Source organism: Lathyrus oleraceus, chromosome 5 (assembly GCF_024323335.1).
Source record: "Lathyrus oleraceus cultivar Zhongwan6 chromosome 5, CAAS_Psat_ZW6_1.0, whole genome shotgun sequence".
NCBI classification, from domain to species: domain Eukaryota; kingdom Viridiplantae; phylum Streptophyta; class Magnoliopsida; order Fabales; family Fabaceae; genus Lathyrus; species Lathyrus oleraceus.
Window position 1 is genome coordinate 102,166,088 of NC_066583.1, and position 21,133 is coordinate 102,187,220.

Genomic DNA, 21,133 nt, shown 5'->3' on the forward strand with positions numbered 1-21,133 from the left:
TGTCTTACTCGGTGGAAAACACCTTTCGAGAAAAACAGCTTTCAATTGAGCCCAGGAAGTTATCAAGTTGGCAAGCAAGGATTGAAGCCAAGCCCGCGCTCGGTCTCTCAGAAGGAAGGGAAAAATTCTTAGGGGAATAACATTCTGGTCGACGTTGTTTGCCTTAACAGTACCATAATTTTCGACAAAAATTGATAGGTGTAAGTTTGGGATCTCCGAAGGTAACCATGGAAATTGGTTTTGTTGGACCATACCTATCAGTGAAGGTTTAAATTCGAAATGGTTTGCCCCAATAGACGGGTGCACGATACTACAATGTGGTTTCTCTTCCTTCAAACCCGCATAATCTTTCAAAAGTTTTGTATCAACAACGGGTGCAGCCATTGCAAGCTATCTGTGAGTTCGACGCCTTTCTAGTAAAAAGCTCTCAAACTCATCAACGGTTTGATTGAAGTATCAGTAGAATGCATTCTTTGCAACAAAAGTAGTGGTAGAACTTAAGCAGATAAAATAAAACTCTAGTCTCTATGATGATAAGATAAAATTTCAATATTAACACAATTGGTCCCCGACAATGACACCAAAAACTTGACACTGCAAGTCGGGGTAGATTAAAAAATATTGAATCTCAGATAACAATGGTTAATTAATGATTTCTATCTTATCGGTGTAAAGCTAGAGAAATCGATTAGTGAAAAAAAAGGCGACTTAAGTGAAAAAACACTTAAGTTAAAACAACTTATATTTATAAACAACTTAAATAAACAACACTTAGAATATATAAAGCAAACAAGACTTTAGGTTATGACTCCCATCTTAGACTTCTCCACACGACTTAAGCACTTTTATTACAAGAATTCCAACATAATTTATAGAAAAGTAGAATATTATGGGCAATACCTGCTTTCACAAACGTATTGCATTATCTCTAACGAACGGGACACTCGTCGGCTTTCGCTTGCGCATAAGCTTTTGTTAGTGATCATTACATTCACACAACTATTAAAAGATTTCACTTTTCTCAATTTCATCCAATCACTTTCGTAACTTCGGACTTGATTGTTTAAAAACTGCTTTCCAGCGTTCACACCCACCCTTTTAGTATAAGGTGAACGCCTAAAAACACTCATACTTTTGTAGCGAGGTTTGAATTAAAAACTCCAACTTTTAAAATAAAAATATGGAATTCTCGTAACTAGCTTAAGTTAATTCATGCGGATAGTCATACGATAGGGTTTATTGCCCTTAGTCCTTAGTGGTCTACCCACTCATGGTGAGGAATGATCCAATCAAAATAACTATTGTAGATGAAAACATAATTGATAAAAATGATAAAATATACAATAAATAAAGAACCTGATTAAATGAAAGGAAGTGCTTCAATAGAAATATGATCCAGTGCTCTCAAGGTGGAGACTTTTACAAAAGCAAAAAAATAAAGCGTGAAGTATAAATTGGAATGTAAAACTAGATGCTAAAACAATGTAACAACTCTTAGTTTTATAGTTTATTCTAAACATGGCACAAAACATCAACTTCAGTTCCTCTTAAAAATAGAATAAAGTCGAATCCAAACAATCAAAATCCTTAAAGTAGTTGGATTTGGGCCAGAATAGCAAACAAATCGGGAGAAAGTTTGTCTGCCTGTTACGGCCCATAATAAACATTACGGGTGGTCGTAATAGGCCCCTGGTTCTTGGCCTAAGGGTCCTCTGATGAGGGGTTGAATGGACATGCCTGTTACGACCCCATAATAGGCATTACGGGTGGCCGTAACATGCCCCTAGTTTTTGTATGGAGAATTCCGACTTTTTGCCTTTTTCTGTGTTTTGTCCACTTTTCGTCCTTCTTTCGCTTGGAATACCTATTATGACCTGGAAATAAAGGAAATGTAATAAAATATGGTAAAATGAAAGGAAAAAAGATGAAAACATTAAAATATAAAGGAAAAACAATTAAATAAAAACGATATAAAAACCATTTAATAGGTACACCCTTGAACAATTCATTGATTAAAATTCACCATTCATAAGAACAAAGAAACAGATCTTAACTAAGCCAAACCCCAATTTACCCATCTTCATTTCTTAAACCTCTCTCTCTCTCTCTCTCAAATGGTTTGTTATTGTGTAGCTTTAATAACCAGTTCTGATTCTGAGTTTATGACGTGCAACATCATCAGTTTCTGAACATTGTGTTCAAATTCCGCTTCTGCGCTAATCATGAGAAGTTATGAAAGATGTTCAAGTTGCTGCTACAATGATCTTTCTTCTTCTGTGCTGATTCAGTCTTGAGAAGTTTCTAAGGAGACGATATGTTGCTGCTACAATGTTCTCTCGGTTTGTGCTTCTGTACGTGACTTCGATCATCAAGCTTCTAAAGAATAGAAAGCTTTTGAAGTTATGTTACTTAGCCAAAGATTATGAAGATCTCAAGTAATACATTGAGGTTATCAAGGTTCTGACTGAAGAGTCTGAAGATTCTGAAGATACTGAAGATCTCAAGCCAGACTGCTGACACTGTCAAGGTTTTGACTGAAGATTCTGATATTTATGAATTCAAGTGTATGTTTTTTCATTTCATGCATCATCAACTTTCATCAGAAGCCAATGAATTAGAAGATAAGATCAAAATGGATATGTGATCAAATAGAACATAGTACAAATAATATATTGCTTCCACTACCTGATATAGTGGGAAAAGGACAATAGTATACATCACACATGTCACTGAAATTATGGGCGAAGGACGTTACTATATGTCACTCCTTTCACCATTCCAACAGTGGACATTTGCTCTATTGGTATCCCTATTTCCCCCTCCAATGGTCTCTTTTCTTATGGTATATAAGTGATACTTGGAGACTTGAAGAAATCTGAGAGACACACTATAATATTTGATAAGTCTATTTCTTTGTGAAAAACTACCATTTTTGTACATAGTTTTTTTAAGTGTTTGTTTTTCATTTGTGTATAAGAAACTTGTAAACACAAAACCTTTGATTCAAACTTATTGTTTGTAATTCCTTAATGAGACTAGGGTATAGTTGGATCCTTGAGAAGACAAATAAATTTGTTCTTTGTGATTCCTGAAGGAGACTAGGGTATAATCAGATCCTTGAGAAGACAAAGAAGGCTATTCTTTGTGATTATTATAATCAATTGATTATAGTTGATTAAGTCTTTGTGTATAAGGCAAAATTACCCTGGCGGATGGACTGGAGTAACTTTGAATTTCAAGCGAACCAGGATAAAAATACTTGTGCTTTTATCTCTTTGTTCTTAACATTTGTGTGGTGTTTTTGAGTTGGTAAAAAGATTTTGTTTTTAAAACTCAATTCAAACCCCCCATTTCTTGTGTTTTCCACACTTTTATCTACATGTCTGTTAATGCACATTTCATTAATAGAAGATAAGTAGTAGTTTCTAACAAAAAGACCTAATCTCCTTTATCTTCGTATCCTTTCCAAAGTCAAATTTCTCTTGTTTTTGGATCAAACAAACAATTTGAAAACCGCTCCCCTCCTTTAATTACTTTATCTCACATTCATTTACCTTGTTAAAATCCAATCCTCATAGATGCAAATCTTATTTTATTACTTTCATACATACTAGTACACTTGCTAGTTTTGTCGCCAATTATTAAGTGAACCATCCTACTCCTCATGTGAACCAACTTAAATTTACTCCTTATGTGAATCAACATCCTCGTCCTCAAAACCATAAAGCTATGAATAAAAATATGCCACAAAGTCATGAACTAATTGAGTAGGATAATAGGGATGAAGATAATGATCTTCTACCAAGAGTCAAAAGAATGTATGTTTATCTCTATGTATATGTTAGGGGTGAAGAAGAAATTGAAGACAATGATGTGTTTTCTACACCAATGAGAACCTTGTCACTTATGAAGCAACTGCAAGGAAGGATGGAGTATGGAAGAATGCCATAAATTAAAGGCATTGAAAGTAATCAAACTTAAGAATTAACGATGCTTCCTTGTGGAGCAAATAAAATTAGATTCAAATGTATCTATAATACAATGTACAATGAGAAATACAAAGAAAGGCTACCATCCAAAAGGTATTCTCGTCAATATGGAGTTGATTGCAAAGAAATTTTTCCTTAATGAAAAGATGAGATTCTATCATAATCATATTTTCTTTAGTTACAAGTAATGGATGACATAAATTTTAGTTTGATGTCAAGAGTTCTATCTTAAATTGTGAAATTAATGATAGAGTATTTGTGGAACATCCAAATGCACATCAATCAAAGAATGATAAGATGGTTTATAAACTAAAAAATTGTATGGGTTCAAACTTGCTCCAAGGAACCAGTAAAGTAAGATGGAATCATATTTCAATCTAGAAGGATTTGAACATTTTCACTATGAATACGCCCTCGTTGTGGATCACGGAGTAGATGAAAAAGTAATTTCTTTATAGTATGTGTTTTGTAGGTTAAAGTCTTCTAAAGATTTTGAAGAGGAGAACTAAACAACAAAATATTAAATCACAAGCATCATCAATCAAGAAGAAAGCTAAAGCAAAGTATTCAAGTTCCTTTATTAAAAGCTAAAAAGAATCAAATCAAACAATCAAAGGAACTAAAAATGTGAAAGCTTGCTTGATCCTGCTTATTGTTTTAATCTTGTAGTTGATAAATTGTTTGTAAATTAAGAAAGAGTAAGTCTTGAAGTACTAAGGAAATGTGCAATCGCGCGCGCACACACACATTAAAATTATTTTAAAGTCTTTATATTTTTTTCAACTCTTCTAAAAACCAACTATGAAAAATGCTTAATTGATTAAGAATCAATTCTAATCAATTTGGAAAACCCAACTTACTATCTAATCAATTTGAGCTTTCATCTAATCAATTAAGGAGCGAGTTTGGCTCCTCGCCGATTATGAATCCCTTTAATCAATTAATACAAATAAAATATTACAATTTCTTTTTTTGGCTTAGTCTAGTCTAGTCTATTTATTTGTTGTTTCTAATTGATTATAATGCATTCAAACCCATGGATTGTTACATTCTTAAGCTAAATGTTTTCCTATATAAAAGAGTGATTTTCTTACATCATAATCAAAAAAATATCAAAACTATCTAGTCTCCTATATCGCTCATTCTTGTTATGTTATCAATTTTATTAATTAGAAATTTCCTTAGTGCTGAGAAAGTGAAAAACTTTCTCTAAATTTTGTGTGTTTTTTGTTATTGTGTTGAATTTATTTATTCAAAAGCTTAGTCCTTTTGCGTTGTTGTAGTAGACTTGAATGTTGCAATATAAATCTGTAAAAAGTTTGGTGTAAAAAGCTTGGTGAAAAATTCAAGAGAAATTTTGGGGGACTGAAGCATGCTGCGTGGTTTAAGGCCAAATTATGATAATTTTATGTTTTTCATCTTTTCTGCTACTTAATCTCTACTTCTATCCTCTTCTTAAATCAACCAGTCTAAAATCATTCGTTTTATAAACAAAAATTTAAAAATTAAATATCACAATTCACCTCCTTTTTGTGTTTAGAATTACTTATTATTAAAAAAATTGTCATTTTGCGAATCTATTCATTGATGACCATATCTTCAATGAATGAATTGAACATGCTCACCAATTTCAAAATGTCAATGGAGTGTTTGCTATGAATTTAGGAGGATGGGATATTTTTTTGGTATTCAAGTAAGTAAGGACAAATATGGAATTCTCATTTCCGAATAGAAATATCCAAAAAAAAAAAAAGCAATTGTGACATTTTCAACCATTAAATATGAGTTTGTAGAAATCGCTTCATGTAATTAGAGAAATGATATCTTTACACCATATTCCTACACCTACACCATATATAATAAAATTTTAATTTTTTATTATTAATTTCTCTCTCCTCTTATCAATCAAAACAATATATATATATATATATATATATATATATATATATATATATATATATATATATATATATATATATATATATATATATATATATATATATATATATATATATTTAAATGAAATAATTTTAAATAAATATTATATATATACTATTTATTTGAAATATTATAATAATAAATTATTTTAAAAATATATATAAAATTAAAATTATTATTCTTATTTTAAATTGAGAAAATATCAATATAAAAATATATGATTAACCAACTTTGTAAATTTATTAATCAATATTTTATATTTTATTAACCAACTTTGTTTTACTGATAAAAAATATTTTTAATATTTGAAAGTTTATTAACCAACTTTATCACTTCATTAATCAACTTTTTACACTTCATTAACCAACTTTATTTTACTACTAAAAATTATTATTCATGCACTGTTCACGAGCATAATTATATTTCATGATTTAATAACAGAACTTGATTAATATTATGTAATTTATTGGTTAATGAAGTATTGAAATTGATTAATGAATTATGAGTAAAATAAAAGGTTAATAACTTACATATTTTTTATTAATGCTATAGTGAAGTTGGATAATGACACAATTTTATATTTGTACTATAAAATAAATTTATAAAAAATAGTTTAAAAAAAAATATTTAAAATTATTTTTAAAAAATTATTTTTTTAAATAATATATTTTTATTTTTAAAAAAAATATTAACCACCGTATAAATACGGTGAACAGTGTATACGGTGTAAATATAGGTGTCAAATTTGGATGTATGAAAAACATTGCTAGTGTAGTTATCAAGGAATCTAGTTGAGAAGAATCATTAAGAAAATCAAGCACAATCAAATTGGTAGGGACAAGATGAAATTAATGAAGCAAAAGGAGAATTCCATCAACTGCACTATCATCTTTTGTGATAATAGTTCTTCTATTTGTTTTGATTTTTATTAAAAATGATTTTTATAGTGTAACATAATTTTTTATAAAAAATTTATAAAAAAAACTTTTTTTTGTAAAAGTTTTAAATTTAAATTTTATTTGAATAATTATTCTTAAAATATTAGGTTAGATATTTTATTATTGTAATAAAAAAAATTGGATATCAAAATTTTAAAGAATTATTTAATAAAGTTATTTTAAATAGTTTTTCATAAAAATAATTTTTAAAAAATAATTTTTAAAAAACTTTGTAATTTCGACTATGTTTTAATTTTTAATAATATATATTTATGTTATATAATGTCAAAATTAATCTTTTAATTTTAAAAAAACAAAAATGAATTTATAATAAAACATTTTTATAAAATCTATTTTTAAAAATACAAAAAAAAAATATTTTTTTAAAATTAATATAAACCGATCCGCAAACATATATATGTAAAATTCTGTTTCTTAAGAAATTTAAGAAAAGATGGATTAGTAATTTTGGATTAATAACTTTGGTTCGCTGTCACATGTAGGAACAACTTGCTAACATATGACCAAATTTTTAAACATGGAAACCTTTAGCTTAGCAAGAGATAGACTTGGAATGTGTGACTTGAATAACAAGTAACATGTTTTGATTGCTATAAACTGTTTTGTTTTCTTGCTGTAAATCAGTTTAAGGGAGGAATTGTAAGTATTTGGACTCCCATGTAATGTATTTGAGCCTGAGGTCTGCCCCTTAATGAGAATGTGGCTTGTGATACATTTTCATACATGATTCAGTCATGATCGACTTTACAATTATTTCATGTTGTTTTCCTAATAAAATAATGTAAAATTTTTTTTTGTTATCAATTGCATACTAGATCACACTTTTTAAAATATTATGTGTCACTCTTCAAAATTGTTCAAGTAAATTATCAAACTTGACGTTCATATGATAAAATACGAGTATCACTAATAACTCTCAAAATATAAAGAATTTCTCTGACTCAATTTCTGGATGTCAAACATATGATCTGTGTGCAAAGCGGATAACATGCCAAATCTATTATTTTTTTAGTTTACTAAACAAAATAAGGACCAATCTTGATGCTAATTAAAAATCTTTCTTTTGTACTGAGTTTAATCACTTTTGCTCAATCAATCATTTCAATAAATTATCTTGTCATGGCACATTTTATCTTTGAAAAATCATTTATATAATTGGTAGCTCATTAAAAGTATGCTTGATCTGTTAAAAGAAAAAAGTATGCTTGATGAACGCATAGAATGACATAAGGTATATATGTGTCGCGCACTTGGTGGCCTTCTTGAAACACAATTCTTTCTTGGTCTTGAAAATAAATACCTTTCTGTCTCTATTTTATCACTAAATATAAATTTACTATTAACAATTTATTTGATAAATTCATTATATATATATAATTAATACTATTCAATATTAAATATTAAATATGCTTTAGAAGTATATAATATTTTACTAATAAAAATCTAACCTAATTTGACAACACTGCAAATATTTATATTAAACTATTAAACATGATGTGGAAAATAAAATAGGTGCATTTGAAAATTGGTAAAATCACTTTATTCTATCCTTAATCTTATACATTTACATACAAATGACAATTTAATATTTTCTCGATTTTTTTTTATCATAAGTCTTATTTTCAAAAAATATCTACTAAAATATATATCATTTTATAGGATTAATTAATCATCAATAATATTTTTCATTTTATAGTCTTAAATATTTATTATTCTTTTTATTTTAATTATTTAATTTACTTTTTTCTAATATTATTAATAAAGGGCAATTTTATAAAATTTATTTTAATTTTTTATTTTAATTCAAAATAAATTATATCTTTTAATAGATGTGAAAAGTTCAAAATAATTTATTATAAAAATTAGAGTAAGTAATAGTTATATACAAAATATAATTATATTTTTTTTATAGAAATTAGATATCATCTCCGCGTAATTGCATAGTTAAATCTGTCAGATTGAAAAAGATCACGCTGAATGGCATACATACATTCCCCTCAAGAGAATTTAATAATGTTGAGTTTAAATTCAGAATCTTTGAAAATAAAATTATATTACAAATATCTTTTAATATCCATAAAAATATATATAAAAAAAACTTGTAAAAAGAGATTGAAGGAGTATATTTTGGAATTTTTTACTAAATTCTCAGATTTTAAAAAAAAATCCTAAAATAACCCTGATTTCAAAAAAATTCTCAATCTATCCCACTTTTAAGAGGAGGCGCCAATTAGATTGACTAGGGCTCCTGGTGTTGCCAATTCAATTGACGCCCATGTGTAAAGCTTAAAGGGAGGCGCCAATTGGATTGACACCTTTGTGTGTTTTGTAATTTTTTTCAAAAAAAAGTCTACATGATACATAAACTCGAAATATGACCAATTCATATTAATATTAATTCCCGTTTACACAAAAAAGACTAATGTTGATGACAGGGATCACCTAACCGACCTCCAGTACCACATCCCCTAGCTACCCTAACCCGTGGGCCTAACCCACGTTGATGATTCACCCCAGGTGTTTGAGCATCTGAGGGCCCAGGAACATCACTACCAACTGCAGGAGATTCCCTGTTGAGGTAGTCAGACAAATCAGTGTAGTCTTGCGCATGCATCAAAGGTGTACCACCATAGCTGAGTTCATGACCCATGCCAGAGTAGTTGGGTTGTGTTTGACTTGTTGGAGGGAGACCGAGACGATTGAAGGGAGACATTGATGTGAATGATGCGTCGAGGAAAGGTTGGAAAGATTGGAAAGATTGTTGTGGTGGTTGATAGACATAGGGTTGTTGAAGGTTTCAGTTTTGAGATGTTTGGGCTTCTTGGCTATGGTAGGAGGAGGGACGATTGATGTTAAATGATCGTTGAGTGTTTTGGCTAAGGCGGTTTTGGTAGGGTGATGTGTTGGGTGTGAAGCGATGTTGGGTCTCTGGTTGATGATCTAGTTGTTGGTGGTGGTACGAGGTATGCTCTTGGTATTGTGGTTGTGTGTATGATATGTTAGGGTCGTATGTTTGTGTGTTTGTGGAATGGAAAGTTTGACGGATATGGGGTTGTGTGTAGCCGATCTGACAATGTTGTTAGGGGTTAGATGTTGAGCCTTCTGGTGTGTATGTTGCCTGACGTGGGTCATATAGGTACATATCCTCGGCGATGAACTCAAAACCAACCGATCTGTACCAAGCCATATAAGTACGACTTGGTTTTTCTTCAGTTGACATCACAACGTCAGTTAAGAAATGGTCATGGCGGTGCTTCCATTTGTGACACTCAGATCTAGCGAAGCTTTGCCATGGGTTAAAGTTCCATTGATCGTTAACTTTGCGTAGATACCATTCTCCTAGGTTTGTGGGGGATCTGGGATGTGTTAAAGCATACCGAACTGCAATTTAACACGATCACTGTTGTGCATCTCCATAGTGGTGAATCTTATGATCGGTGTGCATGCAGTCCATACGGCTGCATCTTCTTCGTTGATTTCATGGTCATGATCCAAATTTAGGTATGAACGCCAAATGAAGTCCTCTGGCTTGCATGCTTGACACATCATTTCCGTCTTGCTTGTGTGTTTGACACACCACTTCTGACTTGCTTGCATGCTTGACACATCACTTCCGTCTAGATTTGCATGTTGGACATATCACTTACCTATTTAAGTGTCTTACTATCTACATTCAACCATCAACACAAATTCATCTGCACCAAAAAAGTTAATTTTCACCTGCACAAGAAATATTACAATGTCATATTCACCAAAATATAGTACCAATGTTCACTGCAATCTCTGTTTGATTTCTAATAGACATGTTGTCATTGAGAGTGCTTACAATAACCATGACAACGGTTGACATAATCCTCCTTCTACCCATGTCTATTGCATTAGACATATCGCATAAAACTTCATACGTGCAATCAAAGATAAGAACCTTCGCAAAAAAGTGGTGAATGTTGGGTATGCTCTAACTCATCCGTCATTTCAATATTACCGTGATGAAATTAGACTGTCCAATGCAGATGCAGGAAGATGGTGGATAACATACAAGTAGAGCAATGGACAACGAAATTTGACGGAGGATGTCGATGATGCCACATGACAACAAACCTTGTGGAATGCATGAACGACATATTCAAAGGGATTAGAAATCTACCAATAACCGCTTTGGTCAGATCAACCTATTATAGGTTGGCTTCTACCTTCGCAACAAGAGGTGAAAGATGGAGTGCAGTGTTAATGTCTGGGCAAATATTCAGTGAATGTTGTATGAAAGTTATGAAAGAGGATAACATCAAAGCTAGCACACACGCGGTAATAGTCTTTGACCTGTTGGTGTAAGCCCTAGAGGCCAATACTTTTGATACTTGTATCGAATTATTTATTAATAATAAAAGGCATTTTCTTTATTATGGTTGATTAATAAAGTCCCTAGAATAGATATTCCGTTTAATGTATTAAGTGTGACTTAATCATGAGAACACATTAAACATAAGGACACTATTCTTAAAGTATCCATAGTCGAGCTTTAGTGTGAAGTGGGATAACATTAAAGCATTAAGACTATTATGTTTGTAGACTGATGATCACATCTCATGGATCATGGATAAAGAGTTATCAAGTCTTAAACATAGGTATGAATATTAGGAGTAATATTTATACCGGATTGACCCGCTATGAGAATACTATATAGAAAGTTATGCAAAGTGTCATAAGTTATTCTCATGGTGATAATAGTGTATACCACTCTTCGACCTGAAACCACTATGGATCCTAGATGTAGAGTCGAGTGCTTTATTGCTGATCCAACGTTGTCCGTAACTGGATAACCATAAATACAGTTGATGGGTACTCCACGAAGCATGCTGAGGGACATGAGTGTCCTAGATGGAATTTGCCAATCCTGCGTAACAGGATAAATGTCTATGGGCCCAATATTGAACTGGACAAGGGTGACACGGTCTATACCTTGTGTTCAATATAGACATAAGGGCAAAGGGGTAATTATACACATAATTATTATCACCGGAGGTTTTGTCAGATCACATGACATTTTCGTGACTTGGGTAGCAATGATGTGTTGTTAGATACCGCTCACTGTTTATTATGTTAAATGCGTGATTTAATATAATTGCCAACGTCGCGAAAACCTATAGGGTCACACACAAATGACGGATTGATGAGAGATAGAATAATTAAGGAACATCGTAAGGTACGGTGTACTTAAGAAGAATACGAAATATGGTAAAGTACCAAATACTTAAGTGATTTTGGCATATTATGAGATATGAGCCAAAATGCACTTAAGTGGGCTTTTTGGCTTGAAGCCCACACAAGTGGTTCTATAAATAGAGCTCTTGTGCAGAAGCTTTGTATGGGAATACAACACAACTGAAGAGTTGGAATTTCGTATCTCTCTTTCTCTCACTCAAAGCCTTCATTCACAAACAGCTAGCAATGCGATTGAAGGAATCCGTTCGTGTGGACTGAGTAGAGACGTTGTCATCGTTCAACGTTCGTGATCGCCCCGTGGATCTGTATCAAAGGTTTTGATCATTATTAGAGATCTGCACCAAAGGTTTGAATCGCCACAAGAGGTAACGATTCTATCACTGATCATGCCCATTCGTAAGGATCACTAAATGGAGAAATTTTTAAATTCCGCTGCGCCTTGGATGGCAATTCTCCTACATGACCGTCATAGGAAAAATTTCAGCATACAGGAAATAATGGACCACAATGAGGGGAGACCAAATTTATCCCATGTTGTCAAACTAAACAAAAAGTTGGTGCAACTGTGGAAAGTTCCAGGCCTTCCGTATTCCTTGTTCCCATGTCACTGTGACATGCGCACATACTTGCCAGGATGCTTACAACCATTTATCTGATGCTTACAAGGCCATTACCATCATGAATGTGTATAACAAAAGTTTCTCAGTGCTACCGGGAATACTGACCTCCATATGAAGGTGACATAGTTTGGCACAACGACGAGATGCGAAGAAAGAAAAAAGGACGGCCAAACAACACGCGTATTAGAACAGAAATGGATATGACTGATAAAATGATAAGACTATGTAGTATATGTCATCAACCAGGATACAACAAGAACAACTGTCCCAATCGAGGAGCAACATCTTCATCATAAGATAGTATCTCCTTTTAATTTTTGTAACCTTGGATTTTTATATATCATTAACTTTTTGTTACAACAAGGTTAACAACAAACATCACTACAACATAAGCAAACTTAAAATAGAATATTTCTAACTGATTACAACAATCAAACTGATGTCATCTCGTCCAAACATCATTTCCCTAACATCCTTATCAATTTTGACTCGCACCCAACCAAATATACTGTCGAGTCTCTCAATACTTCTAATTTTTTCCCTTTCTGGTATTTTCCATCTAACCAACGAACCAACTCCCTCTTCAGTTGATCGAAACTAGTGATGTTCCAGAAGAGCATCAACATCGGAGGTTTGTCTCTCGAATAAACCACCTTTCCATAGCGGCGACAAACACCAAACATGTGTTGCAGAATGATGAAATGAGATGTGGAAAAATGATTCACATAACACATCTATTTATAACCAAAAAAATTGCACTTTACACTGAGGCGGCAAACCAATTGGCGCCTCATCTACAAAGTAACACATGGGCGCCAATTGGATTGGCAGCACCATGTGCCCCAGCCAATCCAATGGGCGTCTCCTCTCTAACTTTAGGAGCTGACGCCAATTGGTCTGACGCCTCCTCTTAAAAGTGGGGTAGATTGATAATTTTTTTGAAATCAGGGTTAATTTGGGAGTTTTTTTTGAAAATTAGGGGTATTTGGATAAAAAAATTATATTTTATAGTCGTGAATATGAATAAATCTAATTATATTCTTTTTTAATTTATAAATAAAGTAAGTGTAGAAAAGATAAGGATATTCCATTAGATGTGTGGTAAGACTAAACATTATACGATTTAAAATGAAAATATTAGAGAGAGTGTTGAGGTAACACCTATAATAGAGAAGATGATAGAAAATAGATTTGTGTGGTTTGAATAGATAGAAATAAAACTTGTAGATTATGTGGTAAGAAAAATATGTCAGATAGGGTGGATTTAAATAATTAAAGAAAAATGAAGATTTAAAAAGACAATAAAAAAGATTATTAAGAAAGGTTTTGAGATTGACAATTTAGATAAAAATATAATAGACAAAAATTGACCGATACTATTTAATAGGATAAAATTTGATTGTTGTTAATTCCATAAAGATTTATATGTCTTTTAATAAATATATAAAAATTTAAATTTCAATATCACTATTATTTTTACATAAATTCTTATATCATACTTTTAACAATATACTTCTTTTATTTTAATTGGGGTTTTAGTCAATCAATATCTTTTTACTATGATGATTAAATTTGACTAAAATGTATACTATAAAATAGAACTTGAAAATAAAAGGTTATTTTATTTATTTGATTATAACTGCCTTGAGGAGGCTAGTGCTACTTTATTGGCGTAGAAAACTTTTAAAAGCCTAAGTATAAGAGTAAGATATTAATGACATTCGCCACCCTACGTTTTTAGTATTCAATTTTGCTATTTTAAATATTTTTTTTATTAATGTGTTTCTATTTTATTTTTTTAATAAATATTTTAAAGATAGATAAAAAAATTAAACCAAATCAAAGTGAACATTACGATAATGAAGTAAGGAAGTAATTAACACACTAAGAACGAAAGAAAATCATAAAAAAATACAATAAATTGAGCATAGGGACGCACCTATAAGAATAACAGCGCTATCCAATGCAAAAAAGCTAAAGTGGCATACTCCCAACACCAATAGAAAGCTCTCAACTTCGCAAATATTGAAAAACAAATTAAACATCTAATCGCGATGCGGTTAAATAAGGGTGTGAGGCGGTCCTGTGATTTTCGATTTTAAAGAGTCTAAGACGTATTTTTGTAGCAAGAAGGGGGGAAATAAAGACTATCGTTTCTAATTGTTTTAAGTCTTTATTTTTGCATTTTTGTTATTAAAGTCTTGAATTCCTTAAAGATGAGTGACTATTTTTTTTAGATTAGGTTTCCTTTAGATGATTTTACCCTAAACATGTGATATATCTAATTCTTCGTGATTGTATCTATAATGAAATTTTGTTTTATAATTATATAATTTTAGAGTTTAATGTTTTCTCCCATCTACGAAATTGAGAGAATGTATTTAGATGACAATCGATACCTAATATAGAATTACACATCTGATTGGTAAAAATATGAGATTGTAATGATAGTTTTAGTTGTGACAGGAATAATATTGGCCATTAGCCTAGTTTTATGCGATACAAAAGCTTCTTTCAATTACGATTTAAGACTCCCCGTATCTGGGAGGTTGCTTCTAGCGAAGTGGGTACCATTGCAATTGAAGACTCCTAGTATATGGGAGGTTGTGAATTCGTGTTTTGTAAAATAATCTTCTTATTCCATACCTTAAAACCTTCTCCAATTACGATTGGATACTCCAAATATCGGGGAGGTTTCTTCGGGTGAAGCGGGTGTTCTTGCGATTGGAGACACCCTGAACTTTGGGAGGTTGTGAGGTTATAAAAATGTGTTTTATAAAAAATCATAAGTAAAATAGAGTAATCATATGTTCACTACAAGCACAAATACTTTAACATTGTTTCCACATCCAACAACTATTGCAAACCCATACTAAAGAAATGTTCAAACCAAAAAGGATAAGGGTCTACTCGGAGAATATTTGATATTATCCAATATACTTGTATAGAGGGATGAAAAAAAAAGTTTTGGTGCATTTTTTAGCGGTCATTGATGGTTCTAACATTACATTGCAATAATTAAATCGTTAAAAATATATGTGTTGTGAATCTGTTTTGTGACGGTTTAAAATTATCTTGTTACAACCGTGGCAAATGATCAAAGGTGAGTTATCGACAATCTTTATATAACTTTTGCAATTGTTTGAACTATTATCAAATTTGTATTTTTGTTATCTTACCACAATTTTGATCGTCATTAAACTTTTTTTTACTAGTATTCCCCTCCCCTTTTAGAAACAATTTGAATCATCGCATATGTTTCTTTTAAAAAAATGTATTTAATAATAATTAATCTTATATTAAATGAAAAATATTGAAAAATAATATTCATAATTAAAAAATATCAATATATAATCGTACATGATTATTCTCATTTATATAATTATATTTAAAAGTATCAAATCAAACTTAAACAAAATAGTTTAAACATTCAAAATAAAAATAAGTATTCAAACATACAAAACAACTACATCAAAAAATAAAAGTTCATAAAAACTTATAAATAACTAGCGTCCAAACAGACAATCCCGTATTTGCTTGTCCGTTTTTTTAACGAACACGTGCATACAAAATATAAATGATATTTTTATTAATTTTGATTTAAATTATTTGTATAATATACTTTTAAAGTGAAAGTGCAATTATCATTGGACAGTTAGTTTGTTGAGGCAGGTGCGATGGTCACAGTGGTCCATGACGATGATGGTAGTTCACAACGATGGTGGAAGGCAACACCCAAAGTTTGATCGATGGTGGAGGTAGAGATCCCATGGTTTAAGGTGGAGATAGACGACAACAGGTGGCTCACGAAAAATAGAAGATCAGCGTCTAACAACATTGATGGTTTGTGAGAGTCTTGGGCCATGTAGTTTTGGTTCGCAGATAGGTTCGATAATGAGTCGTATTTTGGACTTGTTTTAGATATATGGCCCATCAGAGATTAAGGATATTAAAAATATAGTTCTCTATCTATTTTACAAGATAAGTCAAGTAGACTGATGGAAGAGATGGTAATCCTAGTTAGATAGAAAATGGTAATAATTCTTAGGATTATATTCTTTGAATTTTGGAGATATTTGGAGTTGTCTAAACGAATTGAGAAACACTTATAAAGACATTTGATTTGTGTCATTCATATATACAATTTGAGAGATCGAGAAACACATGAGTAGAAAATAAAGTATTTTTTAAAACATGGGTTACTATTTTCTTATAACTCATTTGTAATCTCTTGTAACAATTCTTAGAAATACAGTGAATCAGAGAACTACTCTCTCTCACATAGTAGATCGATTTGATCGAAATGGATAAACAAGTCTTTTATGTACTCATTGTTTATCTTCTTCTTACTCGTTGTGGATTTGCTTACACTATTTCACGAGTTATTTTGCTACTTGAGACCATTTATTTTGATTGTCACTGTTATTTGTTTCACATATCATTAACTTTGTCGTGATAAAAATTAATACTATTGTTAGAATTTTACACAACGTAAAGATTTCTATATGGTTAATCCTTTCAATTTCTCAACATATTTTTCAACAAGGTTATATTTGTTCTGGACCTATCACTCGCTGAAAAGGATGAGGCTCAATCATCATTTTAAGTCATTCCATCATAACATTGAAGGTATAGTTACTCTGCTCTAGAGCTTGAGCTCCATAGGGGATCCACGATAGGGGTTGGTGCCTACAGTTAGATGTCATTGTACGACCTATCACATTCCATGCCGAAATGGAAGAAAACATCCATAACCGCCATTCATATATAAGGTATCCCACATGAAACTTGAGTTATTTTCTCTAATCCATAACTCAATTTACTCCTCATTTTTTTATTAACTTGTCTGTTCGAATTTTAACTTTGCAGGTTTACCTCCACGCTGTTGTACCAGGATTAACTTCACTGCATCAAGACTCTACTCCATTATTTCTATTGAAGTATGCCTTAAAACCTTTGTTGATGAAGAGAAAATAAACATATTTGAAGATTTTAAACTAGAAAATTATAAATTCTAGAAAGTCAGAGGTTCTTAAATCGGGCGAAAATCAAAGATGGTGCCGCAGAGGCCGCGGTGGCGGCTGCCGATTGTCGGAGTGCGACGATGGAGGACCACGGTGGCGACACCGAAGTCCGTACGATTGTGATCAGAGTTTAGGCGGTGTCATCCAAAATTTATATGGCGTTAGAGGACCGCGACAATCAACTGTCGGATTCTGTGAGGCGATGAAGAACCGCGACGACTGACGGTCAGATTTTGTGTGACGGAGGAGAACCGGGCGATCGATTGATGATGTCTGTGCGACTGTAGCTAATTGGTTTGTATAGTTTTTGGGTTTTTCGATCATCAAGCTTGTTTTCTCGGTTCGTGTGTTTTGGAATGTTTTGGTTCAATTCATGGATCCATTTGCTAATGGATTGTGGTTTGAACTTTGTTTGTTGGATTTTAGCAATTATAAATATATATATTTTCTCTCATTCTATGTGTGACAATTTTAAAACTTTAGAGCAAAAGTGAGAAATAAGAGTTTAGAATTTAGAAATTTTTTTAGAGTTATCGAGAAGGATTATACAATACTTCTTTTAAACACCTTGGATACTACATTAAGAGTCGGAGAAGTTTTCATAAATGGTACTCTATTGAGAGTTGACAGGTTGGAAAATACTTGAATACAAAAATAGACTTTGTTTTTGGAAATTTCAAATACTATTTTTTTATAACTCATTTGTAATCTTTTATAACAACGACTAGAGTATAGTGAATTGGAGACCCCCACTCTCCCCAGATGTAATGATCGAATTGAGTAAACAAATATTGTGTTTCTCACTTTATTTTATCAGTTTCTTCCACGGTAATATTTTTTTATTGCATTATAGATTATTATTGCTGAAAATCATTTATTTGATTATCATTATTATTTATCCCACACATCAAATTTTTCGATACGATTAAACTCTAAATAATTTATTCTAATTTTTTTCAATTATTCTATCAACTTGACCGCAATTTCACAAAGCATATCTAATTCTAGTGGAACAATATTGATCATACCAATACATACTACTAGATTCTCAAGTTTTTTGCTTACAACCGGCATAGCCTAAAAAAGTTTAAATAACATATTAACATTATCTGAAAAAAGATGTACCAGTAGTGTAGATATCATTTACAAACCAAAATTATCCGAAGATGCAAACTGTATTTACTAGCTAGCAATAGCTGCAGAAGTTTGGCTCAACATATAGTTATTTGTCTTTGTATAGAACTGAATTTGAGCCGTCGTGTGAGAGGTTCCATTGACACTACTCTTGCCGTTACAAATTGTCTTACAAGAAGGGCAAACCGTAAAACCGGCCACCGGAAGCTGCGAATAATTAAATGGTTCCGCCATTGTTTTCATCCTTTTGAGCTCTTTCAACTCCTCTTCAAGCCTCTTGTTCTCTTTTGTTAGAGTTTCATAACATTTCTTCAGTGCTTCGCAGTTCACTTCCGTTTGTTTCAGCTTTGTCCTGCAGACATAAAAAGAACAATGAGATATTTATAACATCGACACCTTTATTTCGAACACATATAAATATAATGTTGAAAACAAAATTACAACCTTGCCCTCCTGTTTTGAAACCACACCTCTATTTGTCTCGTCCGAAGATTCAGCTTCTTTGCCAATTCTAGCTTTTTCTTCTGATCATCAAAATACAAATAACGTTGATAACTGCTAGCATAATTATATTATATAGTAATTAATTTGTTAAAAAAAAAACTATAATACCGGATTGAGGGTAGAATGGTCTTTGAAGGTGTCTTCCAAAACTCTGGATTGTTCTTTGGTAAGCCTAAGTTTCTTCTTGGTTGAGTTACAATTTTCATCAACATCAAAATCAACAAATGGAATCTTCTCTCCAAGCATGTGTACTTGAGGATCATCTCTCTCCCTCTTGATGATATTAATGGAGTTGGAAAATGAAGAAACTTGCATGGTTGTAGAGTTAGAGGCATTTGATTCAATCTTTGTAGTAGTAGCTACTTGATTATTTTTCTCATCAATATTATTGAGGGATCCTGATCCTAACGTAAGAGAATATTGATATGCTTTTGAGTTAGTATATGGAGCCGCCATCTTTTTCTTATGGCTTTGTTCATGGAGACCAAGACCAAGACAAAGAGAGATATCGAAATTCATGGTGTTCATCAGAATGTTTAGTATTTAGTTTTGCACAACATGTTGATTGCGTTCATATATAATGAACAAAAATGTGGTAGATGACAAAAGATTGGAGAATCGTACGTGGGAGTGGGAGGGTATGAATATGATTGGATGGGGGGCTCCTTTATCTATTTATTAAGCAATAGTTTTAGAATAAGCCATCAATAATATGTATTAAATATTCTAGAATGTACCATTAAGTTTTTTAATAAGCGCTTTCTGTAATAAGTTGTTTTATTCTATTGAATTCAAGGGTGATTGATAAAGTCATACATAGTTTATAATTGGAATAAATATTCGATATATATAGACTATAAGAGATGATTCATATATTTGATATTTTAAAGTTTTGTTTAGATATATCGTATTAAAGTCTTTTAGATCTTAAACGTTTATTCCTTTTGCATTGTGTGTGTCTTTTAGATCTTAAACACTCCTTAGACTCTACATCAAGTTGTATTAAAGTCATCTTTAGAGAGAGTGTCAATGTGTTAAACGTTAAGGATCATAAGAGATTTTGAGACCACATATCTGTTAAAATTAATTCATATTTTGAGAAATTTGTAGATGGAATTTGTTAGAGGGTATTTTAGTATTTCTCCTAAAGTCTCACTTGTATTTAAGCAAGTGAGTGGTGTGAACAAATTGTACTTTTATTTCTTTTGCAGTGTGTGTGTGCGCGCATTTTGTGTGCAATCATTTTGTAACTATTTCAAAAATAGTGAAAGTTTGTTATTATTCTCTCTTCTCTCTCTTGTTCATTGTTTATCTTTATCACCTTGTGCACCAACAATTGGTATTTAGAGCTCCGGTTCAGATCCACAGGGAAACACCACGGGAAACACGAGTGAAACGGTGAGGCGTTGTGTAATTGATTTCTGTTCAGAGAATTCGTGTTGAATTTTTGTTCAGAATCACATATTTTGATTATGCGGGATTGGGAAACATTGTGTTTAGGTGAGATCTGAGTGTATTGCACAAGGTTGAGGATGAACGAAAACAGTAATCTAAGTACCAAGCTTCCAATGTTCGATGGCAAGAACTGGAATCGTTGGATGACTCTGATGCGTGTGTTGTTTGGAGCTCAAGATGTTCTTGATCTCATCAATGATGGTTATGTTCAGGTTGTACTTCCACAAAATGCAACAGATGCACAGAGAAATGTTAGTGTGATATGAGGAAGAAGGATCGAAAGGCGT

The 21,133-nt window shown here is 31.9% G+C and overlaps 1 protein-coding gene across 1 annotated transcript; it reads right to left on the reverse strand.

The window, feature by feature from the left end:
* Positions 1-18,771: 18,771 nt before the first annotated feature.
* LOC127087962 (homeobox-leucine zipper protein HOX15) lies at positions 18,772-20,066 on the reverse strand. The gene is made up of 3 exons (XM_051028879.1): positions 19,500-20,066; positions 19,332-19,411; positions 18,772-19,239 (listed from the first exon to the last, which is right to left on the reverse strand). The coding sequence occupies exons 1-3, from the start codon at positions 19,917-19,919 to the stop codon at positions 18,936-18,938; spliced, it is 804 nt and encodes a 267-aa protein (XP_050884836.1). The 5' UTR covers positions 19,920-20,066; the 3' UTR covers positions 18,772-18,935.
* Positions 20,067-21,133: the final 1,067 nt, after the last annotated feature.

Coding starts and splice junctions, on each gene's coding strand:
- LOC127087962 (XM_051028879.1), bottom strand. CDS start 19,919: ATGAACACCATGAATTTCGATATCTCTCTTTGTCTTGGTCTTGGTCTC. Junction 19,412..19,499: donor ACCATTCTACCCTCAATCCG/GTATTATAGTTT, acceptor TTTGATGATCAG/AAGAAAAAGCTAGAATTGGC. Junction 19,240..19,331: donor TTTCAAAACAGGAGGGCAAG/GTTGTAATTTTG, acceptor TTATGTCTGCAG/GACAAAGCTGAAACAAACGG.